At 47.0% G+C, this 19720-nt stretch overlaps 1 protein-coding gene across 2 annotated transcripts in view; it reads left to right on the forward strand.

Annotated features, from left to right (window-relative positions):
- Positions 1-19720, forward strand: part of LOC123577860 (zinc finger protein 256-like) — a 33896-nt gene continuing 14176 nt past the window's right edge. The window contains exons 1-3 of one of the 2 annotated variants that reach the window (XM_045440171.1): positions 1-483; positions 2925-3051; positions 7259-11087. In XM_045440171.1, coding sequence (XP_045296127.1) covers positions 451-483; positions 2925-3051; positions 7259-9675 — 2577 coding nt within the window. In that variant the 5' untranslated portion in view covers positions 1-450 and the 3' untranslated portion in view covers positions 9676-11087. Of the gene's footprint in view, positions 484-2924; positions 3052-7258; positions 11088-19720 lie in introns of those variants that run through there. The other variant, XM_045440172.1, reaches the window with a different exon arrangement.

Consider the following 19720-nt stretch of genomic DNA (forward strand, 5'->3'; position numbering starts at 1 on the left):
AGGACCAGCACTTTCCAGTAACCTGCCAGGTGAGGCGTGTCCAGGCTCCGGGTGCAGAAGCTACTTCTGCTCCAAAGCTCCAGGGTACAGAACCCACTCTCAGCTACTGCACTGGGAGCTAAGGTACCCAGAAGGCACTGGACACAGAGGACAGAGCGAGGAGCCAACAAGGGAACAGGAAAGGGATTTCTAGGCGTGCGCAGCCGCTGGGGGCGGGACTTCCGGCCTCACCCCTCGGACGACTTCTGGCCTTTCCTCAGGTCTGCTCAACCTCTAAGGTTCCGGAGCGGACTTTCGGGGACGAGGTGACAAACTGACAAAGCGCGAGGGGAGGCGACGTCCCCGCCGAATAGACTGGGGATAACGACTCGCTGACGCCACTCGGGCTGCTCCCCGCCGGGGCCGGAACTGGGACCGCGGGCTCGAGTGTCAGTTCTCCCACAGAGTCCGATGGCGGCGGCCGCGTCTAGGAACCCGGCTGAGGTAAACGCGCGGCCCCCGGGCCCACCCGCCCCGCCGCAGACCCTCCAGGCCCGAGCGCGGGGCGCCTGCTCGCGTCCCTGCGGCCCAGGTCCCGGTGTCCGGGCCCGGGAGGCGCTCGCGGGCGGGGTCCCCGCGTCTGAGCGCCGGCGTGACGGGGTGCGGGAACGAACGGGCTGCAGGGGAGGGGCCGGCTGGTGCAGGGCTGCAGGGGGCCTGCGCCACCAGCGGGGCCCGGCAGGTCTCGGTTGTTTCAGCGAACGCAAGGTGCAGCGGCGCCCGTGAGGCCTGTCCCCTGGCTGCCTGACCAGTCCATCCATGCTGGCGGTGTGCCAGGCGGTGTAACCCGGGTGTAAATAGATAGGCCCGATCTGGCTGCGGAGAGGACAGATTGCAGGGGTGGGGGGCAGAGGGGGCAGGGAGCGCAGGAGGGGGTGCCTGCGCCAGTGCATGTGATCGTTGACGGGCCAGAACGGTCACCGTGGATGGCAGAGAAGCGGTTGCATTTTGGCCCCGGGTTTGAGAAGGGCCAAGGCAAATTTGGGGTGTTGCAGGTGACAGGAGAAAGGGAGGGGTCCCGGAGTGCCTGGGGGCTTGGGTCCTTTGAAGTATAATCTGCCAGTTATTTGACGGGCAAAAGTGAGTTTGCTGGAGAACGAAAGAGCACCGCAGTCTGGAACAAGCACGCTGAGGCTCCACAGTAGGCCAGTGTGGAGGACACGAGAGAGGTAGGCGTTTTTAAAGGGGAAGGGGCGAAGTTGGGAAGGCTGTTAAAATCTGCAAGTCCCTGAGAGTCAACTGGGAATTGAAAGTGTAGTGGCTTCCCATTGGCTGAGCTGTGGGCGGGGTGGTCCCGAAAGCCTGTCTTTTCCCCTCTGGGCTAGTAGAGGAGGTAGCTTCCCAGTCCCCAAGTTCAAGTGTGTCGTCCTGCCGGGTCTGCACTGATCGTGGCGGTAGTGCGCGAGAGCTCCCCCAGCTGCGTCCTCCCGAGTCCCTTTTAGTGAGGTTTCCCGTTATTAATTTTCAGCGGTCCTGGCAGCGGGAGGGGTGGACGCTGCCATCAGCTGGACGGAAGGTGGCAGTAGGTTGATGGTCCTTGGAGATCTCCCAAGTTGCTTGGACGTCGTTGAGTCTTAGGTGTTCAGAGAGGCGTGAGTGACGTCATCCAGTGGGCAGCGGGACAGGGAAACCCGGGAAACCGGGGCAGGTTTCGGGATGGAAACTTTGAAAAGTGACGGCAGTAGTGTGGCCCCGGCGGAGGTTTGGGTCACATTGAGGAGGGGGTGCAGAGTAGGGGGGCAATGCTGTCAGTAGGTCAGAGGGCCTTAGTGAGGTGTGCTGAAGCGTGGTTCCCTGGCTCGGCGCCTGGTTGGGGCTGCTGGGCAGTGCGGGCACAGGCGAAGGAGAGAGAAAGATGTGGCAGATGGATGGGTGGGTAAGGCTTCCGTGGCATGATGGGACAAGAGATGGCTGAGGACAGCTAGGAGTGATTGCGGCAAGGTGACAGGGAGTCTGGGGCTGCCCTTTATTCCGTGGTGTAGGGCTTCACCAGAACTCTGTGGTGCGCTTTTCTGGTGTCCGGGCCGTTTCACAGTCTTGCTGATGGATAAGGTGTGGGGCCAGTGTGGTCACTTGTGCGTCTCTGTGCCTGGCAGGGAGACCTTTAGGGCTGGGCTTTTCACAAAGGTCCAGTGCAGAGTGGAGGGTTGTGACTGTTGGAGGGACAGCATGGGCAGCACAGAAGTGTTAGAGGGACTGGGAGTATCTGAAACGGCTACGTGGCTGTGGGTGTGTGTCCCTGACGCCAGGGTCCCCGGCAGGCGAGGGGGACTTCTCGGCCGCATTTGGGGCTTTCCCTGTGGTGGGATCCATGAGAGTGCTGGGGTTGTAGTGGCACCTGTTTGAATTTGTGACACATCCTTTGGGTGTCATGTGACAGGTACCAGTGTGAGTCAAGGGGGCATCCTTTGGTGTGGGGCAGGAAGCTGTGGGGGCGCAACTGTGGGGTCTGAAGGTGTGAGGGAGATGCAGACTACAGGGTCATGTTCACTCGGAGAGGGAGTGTGAGTGTGAGCTTAGGGTCTCAGGGCCCTGGGATTGGAGAGTGACTGGTCGAGGTGGGTCCATAATTGTCTGTGTTTGAGGGCACATTCGGGGAGACTCCACGGGAATGTCCAGGCAGAAAGGATGGCGCTTGGGGGGCCAAACCCAGATTGGCCCCCGCAGATTGCATGTATGCACCCCCTGCCTGTTATTGCTGAGGACCGAACACAGGGATTGGTGGGATGGTGAGGAGACGGTGGCATTAATGACACCAGGACCTGGCATTTGTTCTGAGGTAGGAGCTGGGGTGGCTGGGGAGAATGGGGTGTATGTGTCAGGGTTTAGATTGTGGGTTCCCCGAGAGAGAATGTTCATGGTGCCATCTGTCCGTTTCATGACAGGGTGGTGTGACCTTTGAGGACATTGCCATCTACTTCTCCTGGAAGGAATGGAGACTTCTTGATGAGGCTCAGAGACGGCTGTACTATGACGTGATGCTGGAGAACTTTACACTTATATCCTCCCTGGGTAAGGCCCTCACCCTCCCCAGTGACCTGGCCTGGGCTCTGTATTCCCGCTTTAGCCCCCAGCTGCCCATTCCCTAGGGGATGCTTTGTACCTCTTGGGTGTGGACTGTGGGCCCTGCTTGCTCCCCCAGCTTCCGTGGTGGTTGCATTTGTTGCTAAGGCTGGGATGTTGGTGTGCCCTTTTCTCTCCCCTGCCGTTCCAGTGCTCTCTGTGCCGAGCCCTCATAGGGTAAAAGAGTAGTCAGTCAGTGACGCTAATGGATTGTGCCTTACTTACCCTCCGACCCACCGGGTCACTGTGTTGAGATGCATGCCTTTTCTATGGCCCCTGTTTTTTCAAAGTTTTTATTTATTTTTGGGACAGAGAGAGACAGAGCATGAACGGGGGAGGGGCAGAGAGAGAGGGAGACACAGAATCGGAAACAGGCTCCAGGCTCTGAGCCATCAGCCCAGAGCCCGACGCGGGGCTCGAACTCACGGACCGCGAGATCATGACCTGGCTGAAGTCGGACACTTAACCGACTGCGCCACCCAGGCGCCCCAGTGGCCCCTGTTTTGATACCTTCTTTTGGCTGACCTTTCCTTGCCTGCCTCTGCCGGAAATTGCAAGGATTGACTGGGTCGTACTTAGGAGGACTGTGGGCTACCTCTCAAGACTGTCTTGTATGGTTCTTTCAGTGGTGTTTACATCTCTTCTTCTACCTGCCCCCATCCCTTCCGTTTCGTTGAGGTATGAACTGACCAGGAAGATTCCATTTCGAAAGTGTGTTACATGAGGATTTGATCTGCTTATACATTAGGAAACTAGTTCCAAATAGAAGGTAGTCAACACACCGATTAGTTGACATAATTACCTTTTGTGGTTAGTGAGAAGCATAATATCTACTCCCTTAGCAAATTCCAAGCGTAGAGTACAGTATTCACAAGTGTAGTCAACATGCTGTTAGGTCCTTAGAACTTAGTTAGCTTTAAAAAAATTTTTTTAGTGTTTTTTATTTATTTTGAGAGACAGAGAACGTGTGAGCAGGGGAGGGCCAGACTGAGGGAGGAAGACAAAATCTCAACTAGGCTTCATGCTTAGCATTGAGCCAAGGTGAGATCATGATCTGAGCCGAAATCAGGAGGGGGATGTTTATCAGACTGGGCCACCCAGACGCCCAGAACTTACTCATCTTATAAAGGGAAATGCGTTCCCCTGACCAGGATCTCTCCATTTCCCCCATTCCTTAGCTTTTAGCTCTCTACCTTCTGGGGGGTGTGATTTTTTTTTTTTTTTTAATTTTTTATTTATTTATTTTGAGAGAGAGAGAACCAGCAGGGAATGGGCGAAGAAAGAGGGAGACAGGATCCCAAGTGGGCTCTGCTGACAGCAGGGAGCCTGATGAGTGGGGCTGTGCTCACGAACCCTGATATCTAGACTTGCGCCAAAGTCAGATGCTTAACCAACTGAGCCACCTAGGCACCCCTGATTTTTCTTTTTTTAAAGAATATCTGTAAGTGATATCATACAGGATTTGTTTTTTGCTGTATGGCTTATTTGATTAGCATAATGTATCCAGGTTCATCCATGTTGTGGCAAGTGGCAGTGTTGCCTTCTTTTTTTTATGACCTATTATTTACATATGTGTGTGTCCTAAATGTTTTGTCACTGTATTCGTTTATTTTTAAAATAGAATTTATTTATGTATTTTAGTTTTTTAAAAGTATGCTCCGTGCCCAAAGTGGAGCTTGAACTCTGAACCCTGAGAGTAAGAGTCCTGTACCCCACCACTGAGCCTGCCAGGTGCCCCTTCTTTGTCACTTTAAACACTCACCACACTTAGGGGCGCATGGGTGACTCCTTCAGTTAAGCCTCCAACTTCAGCTCACATCATGATCTCGCGGTCAGTGAGTTCAAGCCCCGCATCAGGTTCTGTGCTGACACCTTAGAGCCTGGAGCCTGCTTCAGATTCTGTGTCTCCCTCCGTCTCTCTGCCCCTCCCCAACTCACACTCTCTCTGTCTCATGAATAAATAAACCTTAAAGAGAACAACACTCACCACACTTCGTGGTGTTTCCATATATTGGCTATTGTGAATAATACTGCAGTGGATGTGCAAGTGCAGGTCATTTGTGGACTTTCTGATTTTGTTTCCTTGCGATACATACCTAGGAATGGCAACGGTGGACCATATGGTAGTTCTGTTTTTAATTTTCTTGTGGGTCTTCCCTAATAGTTTCCATAACTTGCCTATTTATATTCCCAGCAACAATGTTCAAGGGGTTTGTTTTCCTCCACATCCTCACCAACATCCTACCTCTTGACTTTTTTTTCTTTTACTGTTTATTTATTTCTGAGAGACACAGAGACAGAATGCAAGTGGGTTGGGGCAGAGAGAGAGGGAGGCACAGAATTTGAAGCAGGCTTGAGGCTCTGAGCTGTCAGCACAGAGCCTGACATGGGGCTCGAACTCACGAGCTGTGAGATCATGACCTGAGCTGAAGTCAGACGCCCAACCTACTGAGCCACCCAGGTGCCCCTCTTGTGTATTTCTTTGGCTCTGCTGCAACTTTTGAATTTTGTACAGTGGTACTTGTTTTTGCTTTTTGTCTATGCTTTTGATGTCACATTCAAAAACTCATTGACAGGAATTAAGTTAGGATTTTCCATACGTTTTTCCTAGGAGTTTTAGGTTTTGATGTCCTGCGTTTAAGTCTTTATTCAATTTAGAGTTCATTCCACAAGTGCTGGAAGATGGGGGTCCGGTTTCATTGTTTTGTCATTTGGATACTCAGATTCCCGAGAGGAGAGAATTCTTTCCCCAGTGTATTCTTGGCATAATTGTCAAGGATTAATGGATTGTAGATGTGTGGGTTTCCTTCCGGGCTCTTTATTCCGTTGCACTGGTCTGTTTTTATGCTTTAGTGCTGTTTTATGTTTTAGTAGCATATTGTTTTGATTACTACAGCTTCGTAATAGAGTTTGAAGTCACAGATGTCTGCCTTCAGCTTGGAACTTCTTTGTCAAGAGTGCTTTGGCCTTGAGGATTTGGATAACTCGGTGCGAGTGTCCCCTGGAGCAGGCAGCTGGCGTCTCCTGCGCAGGGACTGCAGTAGCATCTGCCCTATGGCTGATAGAGATGCCCCAGCGTTTCCTACCCATCTCCACGTGTCTCTGATAATAGTCTCCAGCCATCCTTTCTTCGTGCTCCTGCTCTCTTTTATGCTGCGCAGTATAGTAGTCCCTCTTAATTGGGCCCTTGAGCCCTATGAGTCTAAAGTCATTCATAGACAGCTGTTGAATTGATTTTTGTCGGTGTGAAAGATGGCATCTCCTATTCTACAGTCCTGCCAACATCAGTCACATAGGATACTTTTCTGAGTCTGTTGTGTGCAGGGCAGCTCTGGAATACCCCTGGCCATCTACTTTTTTTCCTACATTATTTCTACCCTCCCTGTGCCCTGTAGTTGCTCACTTAGCACTTACAGGAAAACAGTGTTCTGTGTAGCATAGGAAGGACATGATGCAGACATGACCATGTGACTTCACGGGGGGACCATTTCCGGTGAATGGCAGCCGGGGAAGGTGTGATATCAGGACTCTGTTCAGCTCACACTAGGCAGCTTTGTTTGTTCAACCAGACTTTGGTGCCATTGTCAAAGGCCACACCTCGTTCCTGTCTTTCCTTCTTCACTGTTGACAGTTTGTGTACTTGTGGGTTCTACTCCTTTGGTAGTCCTGTGACTTCCAGCGCAGGGGTAATTGCTGTTTCTCGGGCTCCACATCCCACCCATTTCTCTCACTGGACTTTCTGTTTACCGTAATATTCACCCCTGAACATTTTGCCATGAGATGTTCAGTGTCCTTAAACTGACCGTGAATAGCAGCAAATGTCTTATGAATGGATTTTCTCACACTCTTCTGTTCAGCGAAACATCAGCAGCCAGAAAGGTCTTACACAAAGCTGTGGGAAGAGATGTAAGGTTTAGATCCGGCTCTGTTCCTTATGTCACATCCTAAATTTGTATCCTTCTAGTGAGCGGTCCACAATCCTTTGACTTTAGGGGCCCAGTAACACAGAGCAGGCACTCCTTCACCTGAATTCCAACTCCACTGTCTGGAACAGCATCTACTCAACTTGTGCCTACAGGAGACAGGTGCATATGTGTGACGGGCTTACCCCTCACTGTAGTCACCAAGTATTTCATGAGAGTTTCTTTGCGTTCAGGTTGCTGCTGTGGAGCAGAGGATGCGGAGGCACCCCTTGAACAGAGCGTTTCTGTAGGTGTGTCACAGGCCAGCACGCCCAAGGCAGCTCTGTCTTCCCGGAAGACCCACCCCTGTGAGATGTGCGGTCCGGTCTTGAGAGACGTTTTCCGCTTGGCTGAGCACCTGGGAAAACCAAGCAGCCAGAAGCTGTTGAGGTGTGGGGCATGTGGAAAACGATTTTACTTCAGCCGAAACTTTCAGCAGCAGCCGGACCAGCATACGGGAGAGAAACCATTCAGAAATAGTGTGGACACACTCTCTTTTATGAAGGCATATGGATTCCATCATTCAGGAAAGCCCTTTACCTGTACAGAGGTTCAGAAGGACTTCCTGCCTGGCGTGGTTCGTCTGCAGCAGTACGCCATTCATACTGGAGGGAAGCCAAACACAATCAGCCAGTGCAGGGAAACTTTACAGAGTAGTAAAGGTCATTACACTTGGGGAAAATGCAAGGATGCCTTTGGTCCGGAGCATACACCTATTCAGGATCAGGGTATGCAGCCTGGACGACCGTGTTTTGTGTGCAGTGAATGTGGGAAAACATTCAGGTACAAATCTTTATTGACTATCCACCAGAGATTCCATACTGCAGAAGGACATCAGGAGTTTGGCAAAGGTAGAAAATCCATTAGGCAAAGGTCTGTCCTTAGTCAAAATGGAAGGGCTCACACTGGGTCCAGGCAGTACACCTGCAGCAAATGTGGGAAATCCATAAGCCACAAATCTGTGCTTGTTCATCCCCAGAGAGGGCACAGTGGAGAAAATGTTTATGTTTGCAGTGGATGTTCAAAATCTTTTAGCCATAGTTCAGTTTTAATTACTCATAAGGTTCAATCTAGAGAAAGGCGTTATAAGTGTGGTGACTGTCCAAAATGTTTTACCTCTATCTCTGCTCTCAGATATCATCAGAGATCTCACACAGGGGAAAGACCTTATCAGTGTAGGGAATGTGGGAAGACTTATATCTCCAGTACTGGCCTCCGTTATCATCGCAGGGTTCACACTGGAGAAAGGCCTTATGAGTGCAGTGAATGTGGGAAAACTTTTACTGCTAGTTCTGTCCTCCATTATCATAAGAGAATTCACACTGTAGAAAGGCCTTATAAGTGCCATGAATGTGGCAAATCTTTTTTCTCTGCGTCTGACCTCCATTATCATCACAGAGTTCACAGTGCAGAAAAGCCGTATCAGTGCAATGAATGTGGCAAGTCCTTTCTCCGAAGAAACAGCCTCAATGTACATGTAAAGGTTCACTCAAGTGAAAGGCCTTATAAGTGTAATGAATGTGGAAAATCTTTGAAGTGGAAGGCAACGTTCATTAAACACCAGAGAATTCACACAGGAGAACGACCTTACAGGTGCAGTGAATGTGGCAAATCATTTACCGCTAGTTCTGCTCTTCAGTATCATCGGAGAGTTCATACGGGAGAAAGGCCTTATGAGTGCAGTGAATGTGGGAAATCTTTTATCACTAGTTCTGTCCTCCATGAACACCGGAGAGTTCACACTGGAGAAAGGCCTTATGAGTGCAGGAAATGTGGGACATCTTTCTCCTCAACTTCTTCCCTCCGTCATCACCAGAGAGTTCACATTACAGAGAGGCCTTATGAGTGTGGTGAATGTGGCAAATCTTTCCTCTCTGGGTCTGACCTCCAGTATCACCAGAGAGTTCACACTGGAGAAAAGCCTTATAAGTGCAGTGAATGTGACAAGTCCTTTCTCCGAAGAAATAGCTTCACTGAACACATAAAAGTCCATTCAGGTGAAAGGCCTTATAAATGTAATGAATGTGGGAAATCTTTGAACTATAAGTCGACATTCATTCAACACCAGAGAATTCACACAGGAGAAAAGCCTTACCTATGCAATGAATGTGGAATGTCTTTTAGTCATAGTCGTGCCCTACGGTTTCATCGTCATTGTCACCTTGGAAGAAGTCCTTATGAGTGTAGTCAGTGTGGGAAATCTTTTACTTCTAATTCTTCCTTCATGTCACACCAGAGAATTCACACTGGAGAAAAGCCTTATGAGTGCGGTGAATGTGGGAAGGCTTTCACTGCTCGTTCTCTCCTCTATTCTCACCGGATTGTTCACACGGAGGAAAGGCCTTATGAATGCAGTGAATGTGGCAAGTCCTTTCCCCGAAGAACTACCCTCAATGTACACATAAAGGTTCACTCAGCTGAACGGCCTTATAAGTGTAATGAATGTGGGAAATCGTTGAAGTATAGATCGACATTCATAAAACACCAGAGAATTCACACAGGAGAAAGGCCTTATGAGTGCAGTGAATGTGGGAAGGCTTTTATCAGTCATCCAGCTCTTAGTTATCATCGCAAGAGTGCACACAAGAGAAAGGCCTTAGGAGTGCTCTGAATCTAGGAAGTCTTTCAACTAACTCTAAAAACGTACCCAACATGAGAAACTACACAGTAGAAAATGTCTTTATTGGTGACATGATGACCTGAATGCTCATGTTCACTAAAATTTCTATGTTGAATACCCATTCTGAAGGAATGGTATTTTTTTTATTAACTTGTTGTATTTTTTATTTTTTTAAATTTACATCCAAATTAGCATATTGTGCAACAATGATTTCAGGAGTAGTCTGATGGAATAGTATTAACAGGTGATATCTTTGGGAGGTATTTCAGTTGAGAATGGTCAGGAATGTGGAACACTCATGAATGGGGTTAATATCATAAGATCTCTAAAGCAAGCTTCTTTTCCCTATCAGTCATGTGAGGACCCTTGAGAAGATGATCTATAAATCAGGAAGCTGGTGGACCAGTCACAGAACCAGGCCATATGCGGAATGGTAGGTCAGATATACAACCTCCACAACTGGGAAACTTCTTGTTTCTTTACAAGCCCCCTCCTTTGTGATATTTTGTTAGAGCAGCCTGAGCTGAGACAAATGTGAAGAGTATGGGTAATCTTTTGACCAAAGATAGTTTTGAAATCCGAATTCACCTTGTAGCAGGGCCTCATGGGTGAGGTACGTGACCATTCCTTTAGTCCAGTGATCTGTCTTCATTCCACGCTCAGAGGTCACACTGCAGAAAGACTTTAAAGTAGCAGAGAAGGTGATCTTTCCTTGCTTTGTGTAATCACAGTGGAGGAGAACTGTTTGCGAGGCAGACACCTACCTGAGTTGAATTTGTTCACCTGAATGTCCAGAGGGGAGTGACTTCCATAATATGAAGCTATTTCAGGAAAATACAGAAGCTGCGTTGTGCTTTTGCTGTGTTTGGAGTCCTTGCTCCATTGAAATCACTGCCAGTTTCTGAAGCAAAAGGCACTTCACTCCTGCCACTTGCCAGGTTCCCATCATGTGTATCAGCCACCACCCACCGTGCTCAAGCATGCTGACCTCTGCGCTTTGTCATTGGCGACGGACATTGTGGGTAATTGGAACTCCTTGTTCCCTTCTAAGTCAGGACGTGGATGTGACCCAGTGTTGACCCTCCTACCTGAACTGAGTTTGGGGTGGTGTCCTGCAGAGAGGCTGAGTCTCTTAGGACGTTGTTGGTCTCCTGATGTTTGTGATCAATGTGTGCAGCACCCAAGTCACCAGCACAGGAATTTGGTGCCACGTTTTGCTCTGGTTTATGCATTAATAAATGCCTTTTTTGTTTAATTACCTTTAATCTAATGTGTTGTATTCACTCAAAGGGGTTGTTTGAGAGCGGAATTGGCGTCTGCCAGCATGAAGAAGTGAACAGATTTCATTGCATCCCCAACTTACTGTGTCTTGGATAATTGTAAATAAAAAAATAACTACGACACATACTGTGCAGCTTGGATGTGAATTCGCATTGTGACCCAACACCTTTGTCGTGGGCTGAATCGTGTACCCCAAATTCCTATGTTTAAGTTGTGACCCCCAGTATGTCAGAATGTGACTGTAGTTAGACATAGCATGTTTCATGAGAATGAAGTTGAAGTTTAATGAGAATGAGGTTATTGGGATGGAGTCTTAGTACTCTTAGTATGACTGGTGTCCTTAGAGAAAAAGGAGCTGAGAATAGTGGTACGGAAGGATGACCATTTGAAGACCGAGAAATCCCCATCTGAGGCCAAGGAGAGAGGCCTCAGAAGAAACTGACCCTGCTGGTACCTTATGTCCAATTTCTAGACTCCAGATTTGTGTGGAAGTAAATTTCTGTTGTCTAATCACCTCGTGTGTCGGACACCGTTATGGCAGTTCTGGATAATACAGCCCCCTGTGTCGTATATCTGGCTTCTGTGGTGGATGCCGGCAGTTTTGTTGCTCTGGTTTATGCATTAATAAATGCCTTTTTGGTTTAATAACTTTAGTCTTAGGTGTTGTATTCTGATGGGTTATTTGAAAGCAGAATTAGGCTCTTCCAGCAGTAAGGAGTGAACAGATTTCATTGCATCCCAAGCTTGCTGTGTCCTGGAGAGGATAATTGCAAATAAATAATATGTACCTGGGCACTCTCCAGCTTGGGTGTGAATTTGCATTATGACCCACTACCTTTCTTATGGGCTGAGTTGTGAATCCAAAATACCTATGTTGAAGTTGTGGCCCCCAGTATGTCAGAATGGGACTATAGTGAAACGCAGGATGTTTAAAGATATAATGAAGTTGAAATGAGGTTATTAGGATGGACTTTTAGTATGACTGGTGTCCTTATAAGAAGAGGAGCTGAGGATAGAGGACCAGAAGAATGACCATTTGAAGACAGGGAAATCCCCATCTCCAAGCCATCCCCATCTCTCTCCAAGGACAGAGGCCTGAGAAGAAACTAACCCTGCTGATTTATGTCCAGTTTCTAGATTCCAGACTTGTGGGCAAGTAAATTTCCGATGTCAAATCACCCATGTGGTACATTATTATGGCAGTTCTAGCTAATAGAGTCCCCTGTGTTCTATATCTGGATTCTGTGGTCTGGATGCCAGGATTTTTCCTGTGCTCAGAGGTCACCCTGAAGAGGGAGCATCTCCAGTGGTTATGAAACCATCTCCAGTGGTTGTGGAGACCACATGAATATTTTGCTTGTCCACAGCTGATACCACATGCTGCCAGGCACTGTTGAGTGGAATATCTACCCCAAAAGCTTCAAAGGAGCCATGTGACCTGATGCACACTATTCGTGTGTTACACCACGGGGGCAAGGGAACTGTAATCGGTAATCTAGAAGATAGGGCAATGAGGGAATAGAGGAGACATCAGCCACTTAGTGGAGTGTATCTCTTATAAATATGTATCCACGGGTGTTCTAGTGACCGGGCAGGATCAGTGTGTACAGAAATTCTTCACTATCCACACATGTGTCCTGTGTCCAAGAGGTCACTGTCATAAAATCATCCAAAGGTGTCTGAACTCGCATATCCTCTCTGGTGTTTACGTCTCGAGGCCATCGTGCGAGAGAGGAAGAGGATACAAGACAAGGGTGGTTGATTGTCCAGAGAGGTAGCTTTTTTGACACGCCTAGCCAGCATTGTTGTTGGTACCAGCTGTGCCTGTGGCAGATGCTTGTTCTGAAACATTCACCTCCCAAGTAGTCTCCCAGGTACTCCCCAGCCTCCTTGGCTGTAAAAACTGGTCGTCCTGGAGTTGGTGGTGCAGGGACCGACTCCTCTTATGGGTGCCAAAGTCACGCTTCTGTCCCTGAGTCCGTAAATAAACCATTTCTCCTCAAGCTGGACTTCTCAACCTTTTCCCTTGCTTAAGGTTTGGAGGTCATTTTGCGTATATGTCCCTTCCAGGCAATACTACTAATTTCTTCTCTGGAAGTATACCACTATTTACCCTTTAGTCTGTTTGGACCATTTGGGTTACTTAGAGTTTTGGCGTTTGTAAACAAAGTGCTCTCTAAAAATTTTCATTACCGTTCTCTATATGGATAGAGCTTTCCTTTCTCTTGTGGTGTGACTCAAAGCGCAATGCCCGTCACAGGTAGGTTAGTACTGATATTTTTAAGACACTGCCAAAATGTGATCTAAACTTCAGTTCTGCATTCCCACCAGCATGTATGAGAGTTCCAGTGCCTCCAGTCCCTGCCACTACTTGATAGTGCCAGTCTGTAATGTCAGCCCATGTCATAAGTGTGTAGTGCTGCTGCCATTGCATTTCCTAGGGGTGTTGATTTTGAGTGTTTTTTCGTGTGTTTATTTACCACCTGTCTATCTCCTTTGGTACAATTTCTGTTCATATCGTTTGCCCATTATCTTTCCGATGAGTTATGGCTATTTCCATTTTCATTTACAAATAAGAAACGCATACAACAATGGTATGTATTCGAATTTTCCTCATTCTTAAATGGTGTGACATTTTGCTGTATGCAGTCATAGTAACAGTGTTAGGCTATTTCTTCACTGTTTTCCCTCAGCTGCTCTTGTGTCCTGCACACGTGACGGCCCAGAACACCATACATGTGTAAGTTTAGTGTGCATTCTTACCATTATGTCTTCACTTTCTTACATCCAGGCATTCAGAAATACCAAACTGCAGCCCTGCTTTGTAGTGCTTGCCAATTTCCAAAGTGTAAATTCTCCCATCATGAGAGCGGGATATGCTGGGAGAAGGCGCTGAAAAATCCCACTTGGGTGTTTGGTGGAAGACTAAACTTTGGCGTGTGCAGGAGACTTTACAATCCCAGGCGGACAGGAGCTGGGGTGGGGGTGGAGGTGGGGGTGCTGTGAGCCAGCTGCAGGTCTGCACAAGCCTCAGGAGAAGATGTTAATCCTGATTGGCCAGAGGGGAGGGACCTCCCTAAATCCCTGATGGGTGAGTGAAAATATGGCTGGCCTCACCTTAGTGGTGACCAGGTTGTTGGGCAAACCCGCTGGGTTCAGAAAGCTTCCTCGGATCCCATCCAGTACCTTGGAAGGATTTCTCACCCTCTAGTGATCACCTCCATGTGATGTAACTCTTTCTTTCTGTAATAGTTGAGTGCATTCCCCAAAGATGAATGCCTTTGGTGCATCTCACCCTGAATCTAGGTTGCCTTACCAGCCCTCCCACTCAGGGGTAGACTGCTGGCCGGGGCACTGCGGCCATTTCTGGCTTCCCCCTCTCCAGGGAGGACTGGGAGCCAGTGGGGCAGGCAGAGGAGGGCGACACTCCCAGAAGGAGAGGTCAGCGGCCTTAGTGCAGGAACCCGCTGAGACCTTTTTTCCTCGGACCCACACGTGACGGTGGTGTCATCTCAGAGCATCAGCCAGGAAGGGGCCTGCAGGGAGAAAAAGTTGCTGGGTCGCAGGTCAGGAGTGGCACAGGGACAGGGGAGGAAAATGGCACCCCCCGGAGGTGACTTTGGAAGGACCTGCTGGGTTGAGTCCCCGTATGTCCTGTGAGCTCAAGGTCCCACTGTGGATCCTTAATACAATGCATTGCCCCGAGCGCTGGCCATTCTTGACCCGGGAGGCGCCTGAGGGACACAGCCCAGTCCACAGGTGAGTTCTTGATTCCTTTCCACGTGCACAATTGTGACCACTCTGGCAGCTCCTTGGGGTGACGGGGTGTGACATCTGGGCTAAACTCATTGGATTAGGTTGTCCAAGATTATGTAAAGGAAAAACTTCAGGCACAGGTTGGTCAACAAATTATGAGTTTGTGTACTGTGGGGTACAGGGATGTAAGAGCACCAAGCCTGGGGGTCCCAAGTGGACTAGGTTTGGCTGCTCAGCGGTGACAAAATCCCAAGGCAGAGGAACGAGTTGGGGGTGAATCTCTTTCAGGGAGGCTAACATAGGGAACACAGTGGACTAAACTCTCAAAGACTGATTCCAAAGTGGTGAAAACACTTCTAGGTTTATATAAGAAAAATGTCAGCAAAGGTGGGTGGGTACATGCAGGGAGGCAGTGAGTCAAGTAGATCATTGTCATGGAGTCACTCACGGGTGGGGTCTTGTTGTTCAGGGCACTCTTTATTGCTTGAAGGGGTCGTTTTGGTTCTCATCTGGGAACACTTGCCACCAGGGTCTTCCTTAGCCAAGAGACAAGCTGGAAGGAACCCAACGAGAAAGTTTGAAGTCAAAAGAGAGGCAACTGAGGTCCTCTTTCACTACTAACAAAAATAGTATGTAGGGGTGCAGCCATCTCAAACCCTATGGCCAATCCAGTCATCTTGAAGGTTTCCCAAGCATCCTTCGTCCCCATGATTTCTCTGCGGATGTTTCTCTGTAGATCAGGCATTCTCTCCTGGAAGAGCGGAGCAGTTCTGCATGCCACAACACAAAGCAGACCCTCTTGCACAACCCCTAGGCACTGGGGAACCAGAACCTGTTGTAAAACCTTTGAGCACTGTGATAACATCCATAGCTAGCACCAGAAGAGTCTGCATGTAGTCAAGAGATGCTCCCGACCGCTGTGCTCCCTTTTCTGGTTAACTGCCCTAAACTGCTTAAGAACCCTGGAGGGAGGCAGAGACCTGGGAGTTGGCCTGTGTACAAAAGTCCGCCTTCTCCCCGGGTGGCCAGCCGCCTGAATGAGCTCCTGTTCCTTTCCATTGAACACTTGTCTCTTGAGTATTGGGTTTTCGAGCAATGGGCAGCAGAACTTGAGTTTTGGTAATGTAGGAATGTATTTGAACATAGATACACAGATGTGCATCCAAGTGCCAAAGCAGTTGGATACCAGTACGGTAATAGGATACCAGTACGGTATGCAAATACCGTTTTTCTGTATGAGGGAGAGTGATTGAAGGCTTTTCACGTTGTATGTTCATAAAGGAGTAGTAATCCATTAATAAACAATAGAAAATCAGCTATTGTAGACCTTACTTTTTAGCGAAGGAAACATTTGTGTGCTGATAAATTTTGCAGGCTTGGTTCTCAAATCCTGCAGCCTTAGAGAAGATTCATGTTAAACACAAGCATATTGGGTTTACTGTCTTCAGGAACAAGTAAGTGGAGGGAATACTTAACTCTGTGTCTGTTTCACCCGGAGACTTCTTAAAACACCGCTCTTTAGTGGCGCCTGCATGGCTCAGTTGGTTGAGCATCTGACTTAGGCTCAAGTCATGATCTCATGGTTTGTGAGTTTGAGGCCTGCATTGGGCTCTCCCCTCTCAGCGCAGAGCCCACTTTGGACCTTCTGCTTCTCCCCCACTCACACTCTCTTTCTCAATAATAAATAAACCTCAAAACAAAACAAAACAAAACAAAAGCACTGCTTCTTGGAATCACCTGGAAAGTGTCTGAGTCAGTCAGTCTAAGGTATAGGCTGAGAATGAGCATTTCTAGTGAGTTGGTAGGTGATGCTAACGGAGAGGGTCAGTGCAGAGATGATACTGTGAGAACAAGCATTTAGGGAGGGCCAGGCTCCCTCCCTCCAGGCTGCAGTACCTGCGGACTGTAGCTCTGTAGACTCAGAGGACAGCAGAATACTTTTTTCCTCCAAGTATTTATTTAAATTCCAGCTAGTTAAAATACAGTGCAGTATTAGTTTCAGGTGTAGAATTTAGTGATACATTACTTACAACAACTGGTGCTCATCACGACAAGTGCACCCCTTGATAGCCATCACCTGTTAACACATCCCCCACCCACCCACCCACCTATCCTCAAGTAACCCTGCGTTTGTTCTCTATAGTTAAGAATCTGTTTCTTGGGGAGCCTGGGTGGCTTAGTTGGTTAAGCATCCAGAACTTGATTTCAGCTCATGTTCTGGTCTCACAGTTCGTGGGTCGATCCCCGGATCAGACTCTTCACTGACACACAGAGCCTGCCTGGGATTCTGTCGCCCTCTCTCTCTGCTCCTCCTCCCCCCCTCAAAAAAACCAAAAAAACAAAAAGCAAAAAGCACCTAACAAGAGTCTATTTCTTGCTTGCCTCTCTCCTCACTGCCTCCCCCCCCATGTTCATTTGTGTTGTTTCTTAAGTTTCACATATGAGTGAAGTCCTATGGGATTTGTGTTTCTCTGACTGACTCATTGCACTTAGCATCATACTCTCTGGCTCCATCCATGTCGTGGCAAAGGCAAGATTGCATTCTTTTTGGTGGCTGAGTAGTATTCCATTATATATATGTATATGTATATGTACACACACACACATACATATATATATGCATAAACACATATATGTGTACATATACATATATACACACACATATACATATATATGTATATACACACATACATACACACACACATACATACATATATACACTCATACACCTACCACATCTTTATCCATTCATCAGTCGATGGAAATCTGGGCTCTTTCCCTAATTTTGCTATTGTTGATAGTGCTGCTATGAACATCGGGGGTGCGTGTATTCCTTTGCATCAATATTTTTGTATCCTTTGGGTCAGTACCTAGTAGTGCAATTACTGGATTGTAGGGTACTAGCATTTTTCACTTTTTGAGGAACCTCCATACTGTTTTCCGGAGTGGCCGCAGCAGTTTCCATTCCCACCAACATAAGAGGGTTACCCTCTCTCTGCATCCTCACCAGTATCTGTTGTTTCCTGTGATGTTAACTGTAGCCATTGTGAGTTGTGTGACGTGGTATCTCATTGTAGTTTTGATTTGCATTTCCCTGATGATGAGTGATGTTGAGTATCTTTTCATGTGTGTGTTAGTCATGTGTATATCTTCTTTGGAAACATGTCTGTTCGTGTCTTCTGCCCATTTCTTAAGTAAATTATTTGTTTTTTGGGTGTTGAATGTTACAAGTTGTTTATAAATTGTGGATATTAACCCTTTCTCAGAAATGTCATTTGAAAATATCTTCTCCCGTTCTGTAGGTTGCTTTTTAGTTTTGTTCGTTGTTTTCTTTGCCAATAAACTATTCCAATAGTTTCCTTTTAGCTTTATTTCCCTTGCTTCAGGAGACATATCTAGTAAGAACTCGTTAAGGCCAATATCAAAGAGGTTCCTGCCTGTGTTTTCTAGGCTTTCATGGTTTCTTCTCTCACATTATGGGCTTTTGTCCACTAAAAAAATGTTTTTATTTTTATTTACTTAGAGAAGGAGAGTATGCATGTGCATGCCTACACGAGAGGGGGAGGGGATAACAGGGAGGGAGGAGAGAATCCCAAGTGGGCTTCATTCTGGCATTACAGAGCCAGACGTGGGGCTTGAACTCACAAACTGTGAGATCGTGATCTGAGCCAAAATCAAGAGTTGGACGCTTAACTGACTGAGTCATCCAGGCACCTTTCTTTCATCCATTTTGAATTTACTTTTTGTGTATGGTGTGAGAAAGTGGTCCAGTTTGATTCTTTTGCATGTTGCTATCCAGTTTTCCCAATACCATTTGTTGAAGAGACTGTCTTTTTTCTATTAGATATTCTTTCCTGCTTTGTCGGGCATTATTTGACCATATAGGTGTGGGTTCATTTCCGGGTTTTCTACTCTGTTCCATTGATCTATGTTTCTTGTTTTTGTGCAACTGTGTTGATCACTACCGCTTTGTCATATAACTTGAATTCTGGAATCGTAATGCCTCCAGCTTTGAATTTCTTTTTTAGGATTGCTTTGGACATTTGGGATCTTTTGTGTTTTCATACAAATTTTTGCATTGTTTGTTCTAGCTCTGTGAAAACTGCTGGTCGTATTTTGATAGGGATTGCGTTAAATGTGTAAATTGCTTTGGGTAATATAGACATTCTAACAATATTTGTTCTTCCAACCCATGAACACATAATGTGCTTCCATTTGTTTGTGTCATCTTCAATTTCTTTCATAAGTGCTCTATAGTTTTCAGAGTACAGATTTTTTTACCTCTTTGTTTAGGTTTACTCCTAGGTATCTTATGGTTTTTGTTGGCAATTGTAAAAGAGATCGATTCCTTGATTTCTCTTTCAGCTGTTTTTTTATTGGCATATAGAAATGGAACAGAGTTCTGTACATTGCTTTTGTATCCTGGAACTTTACTGAATTCAGGTATCAGTTCTAGCAATTCTTTGGTGGACTCATTCAGGTTTTCCACATGGAGCATCATGTCATCTGCAATTAGTATAAATTTGACTTCTTCCTTGCCAATTTGGGTGCCTTTTATTTCTTTTTGTTGTCTGATTGCTGAAGCAAAGACTTCTGGTACAATGCTAAATAACAATGGTGGGAGTGGCCATCCCTGTCTTGTTCCTGACTGTAGAGGAAGAGCTCATTTTTCCCCATTGAAGATTATATTAGCCTTGGCTCTTTTATATTTGGCCTTTTGATGTTGAGATATGTTCCCTCTATTCGTACTTTAGAGGGTTTTTCTCAAGCATGGATGCTGTACTTTGTCGAGTGTTTTTTCTGCATGTATTGAGAGGATCCTATTGTTCTTATCCTTTGTTGTTGTTGTTGTTGTTGCTGTTGTTGCTGTTGTTGTTGTTGTTAATGTGGTGTATCACATCGATTGATTTGTGAATATTGAATCACCTTTGCAACCCTGGAATAAATCGTCTGTTCATGGTGAATGAGTCTTTTAACATGCTGTTTGATTTGATTTGCT

The sequence above is a fragment of the Leopardus geoffroyi genome, chromosome E2, assembly GCF_018350155.1.
Source record: "Leopardus geoffroyi isolate Oge1 chromosome E2, O.geoffroyi_Oge1_pat1.0, whole genome shotgun sequence".
In the NCBI taxonomy this organism is placed as follows: Eukaryota; Metazoa; Chordata; class Mammalia; order Carnivora; family Felidae; genus Leopardus; species Leopardus geoffroyi.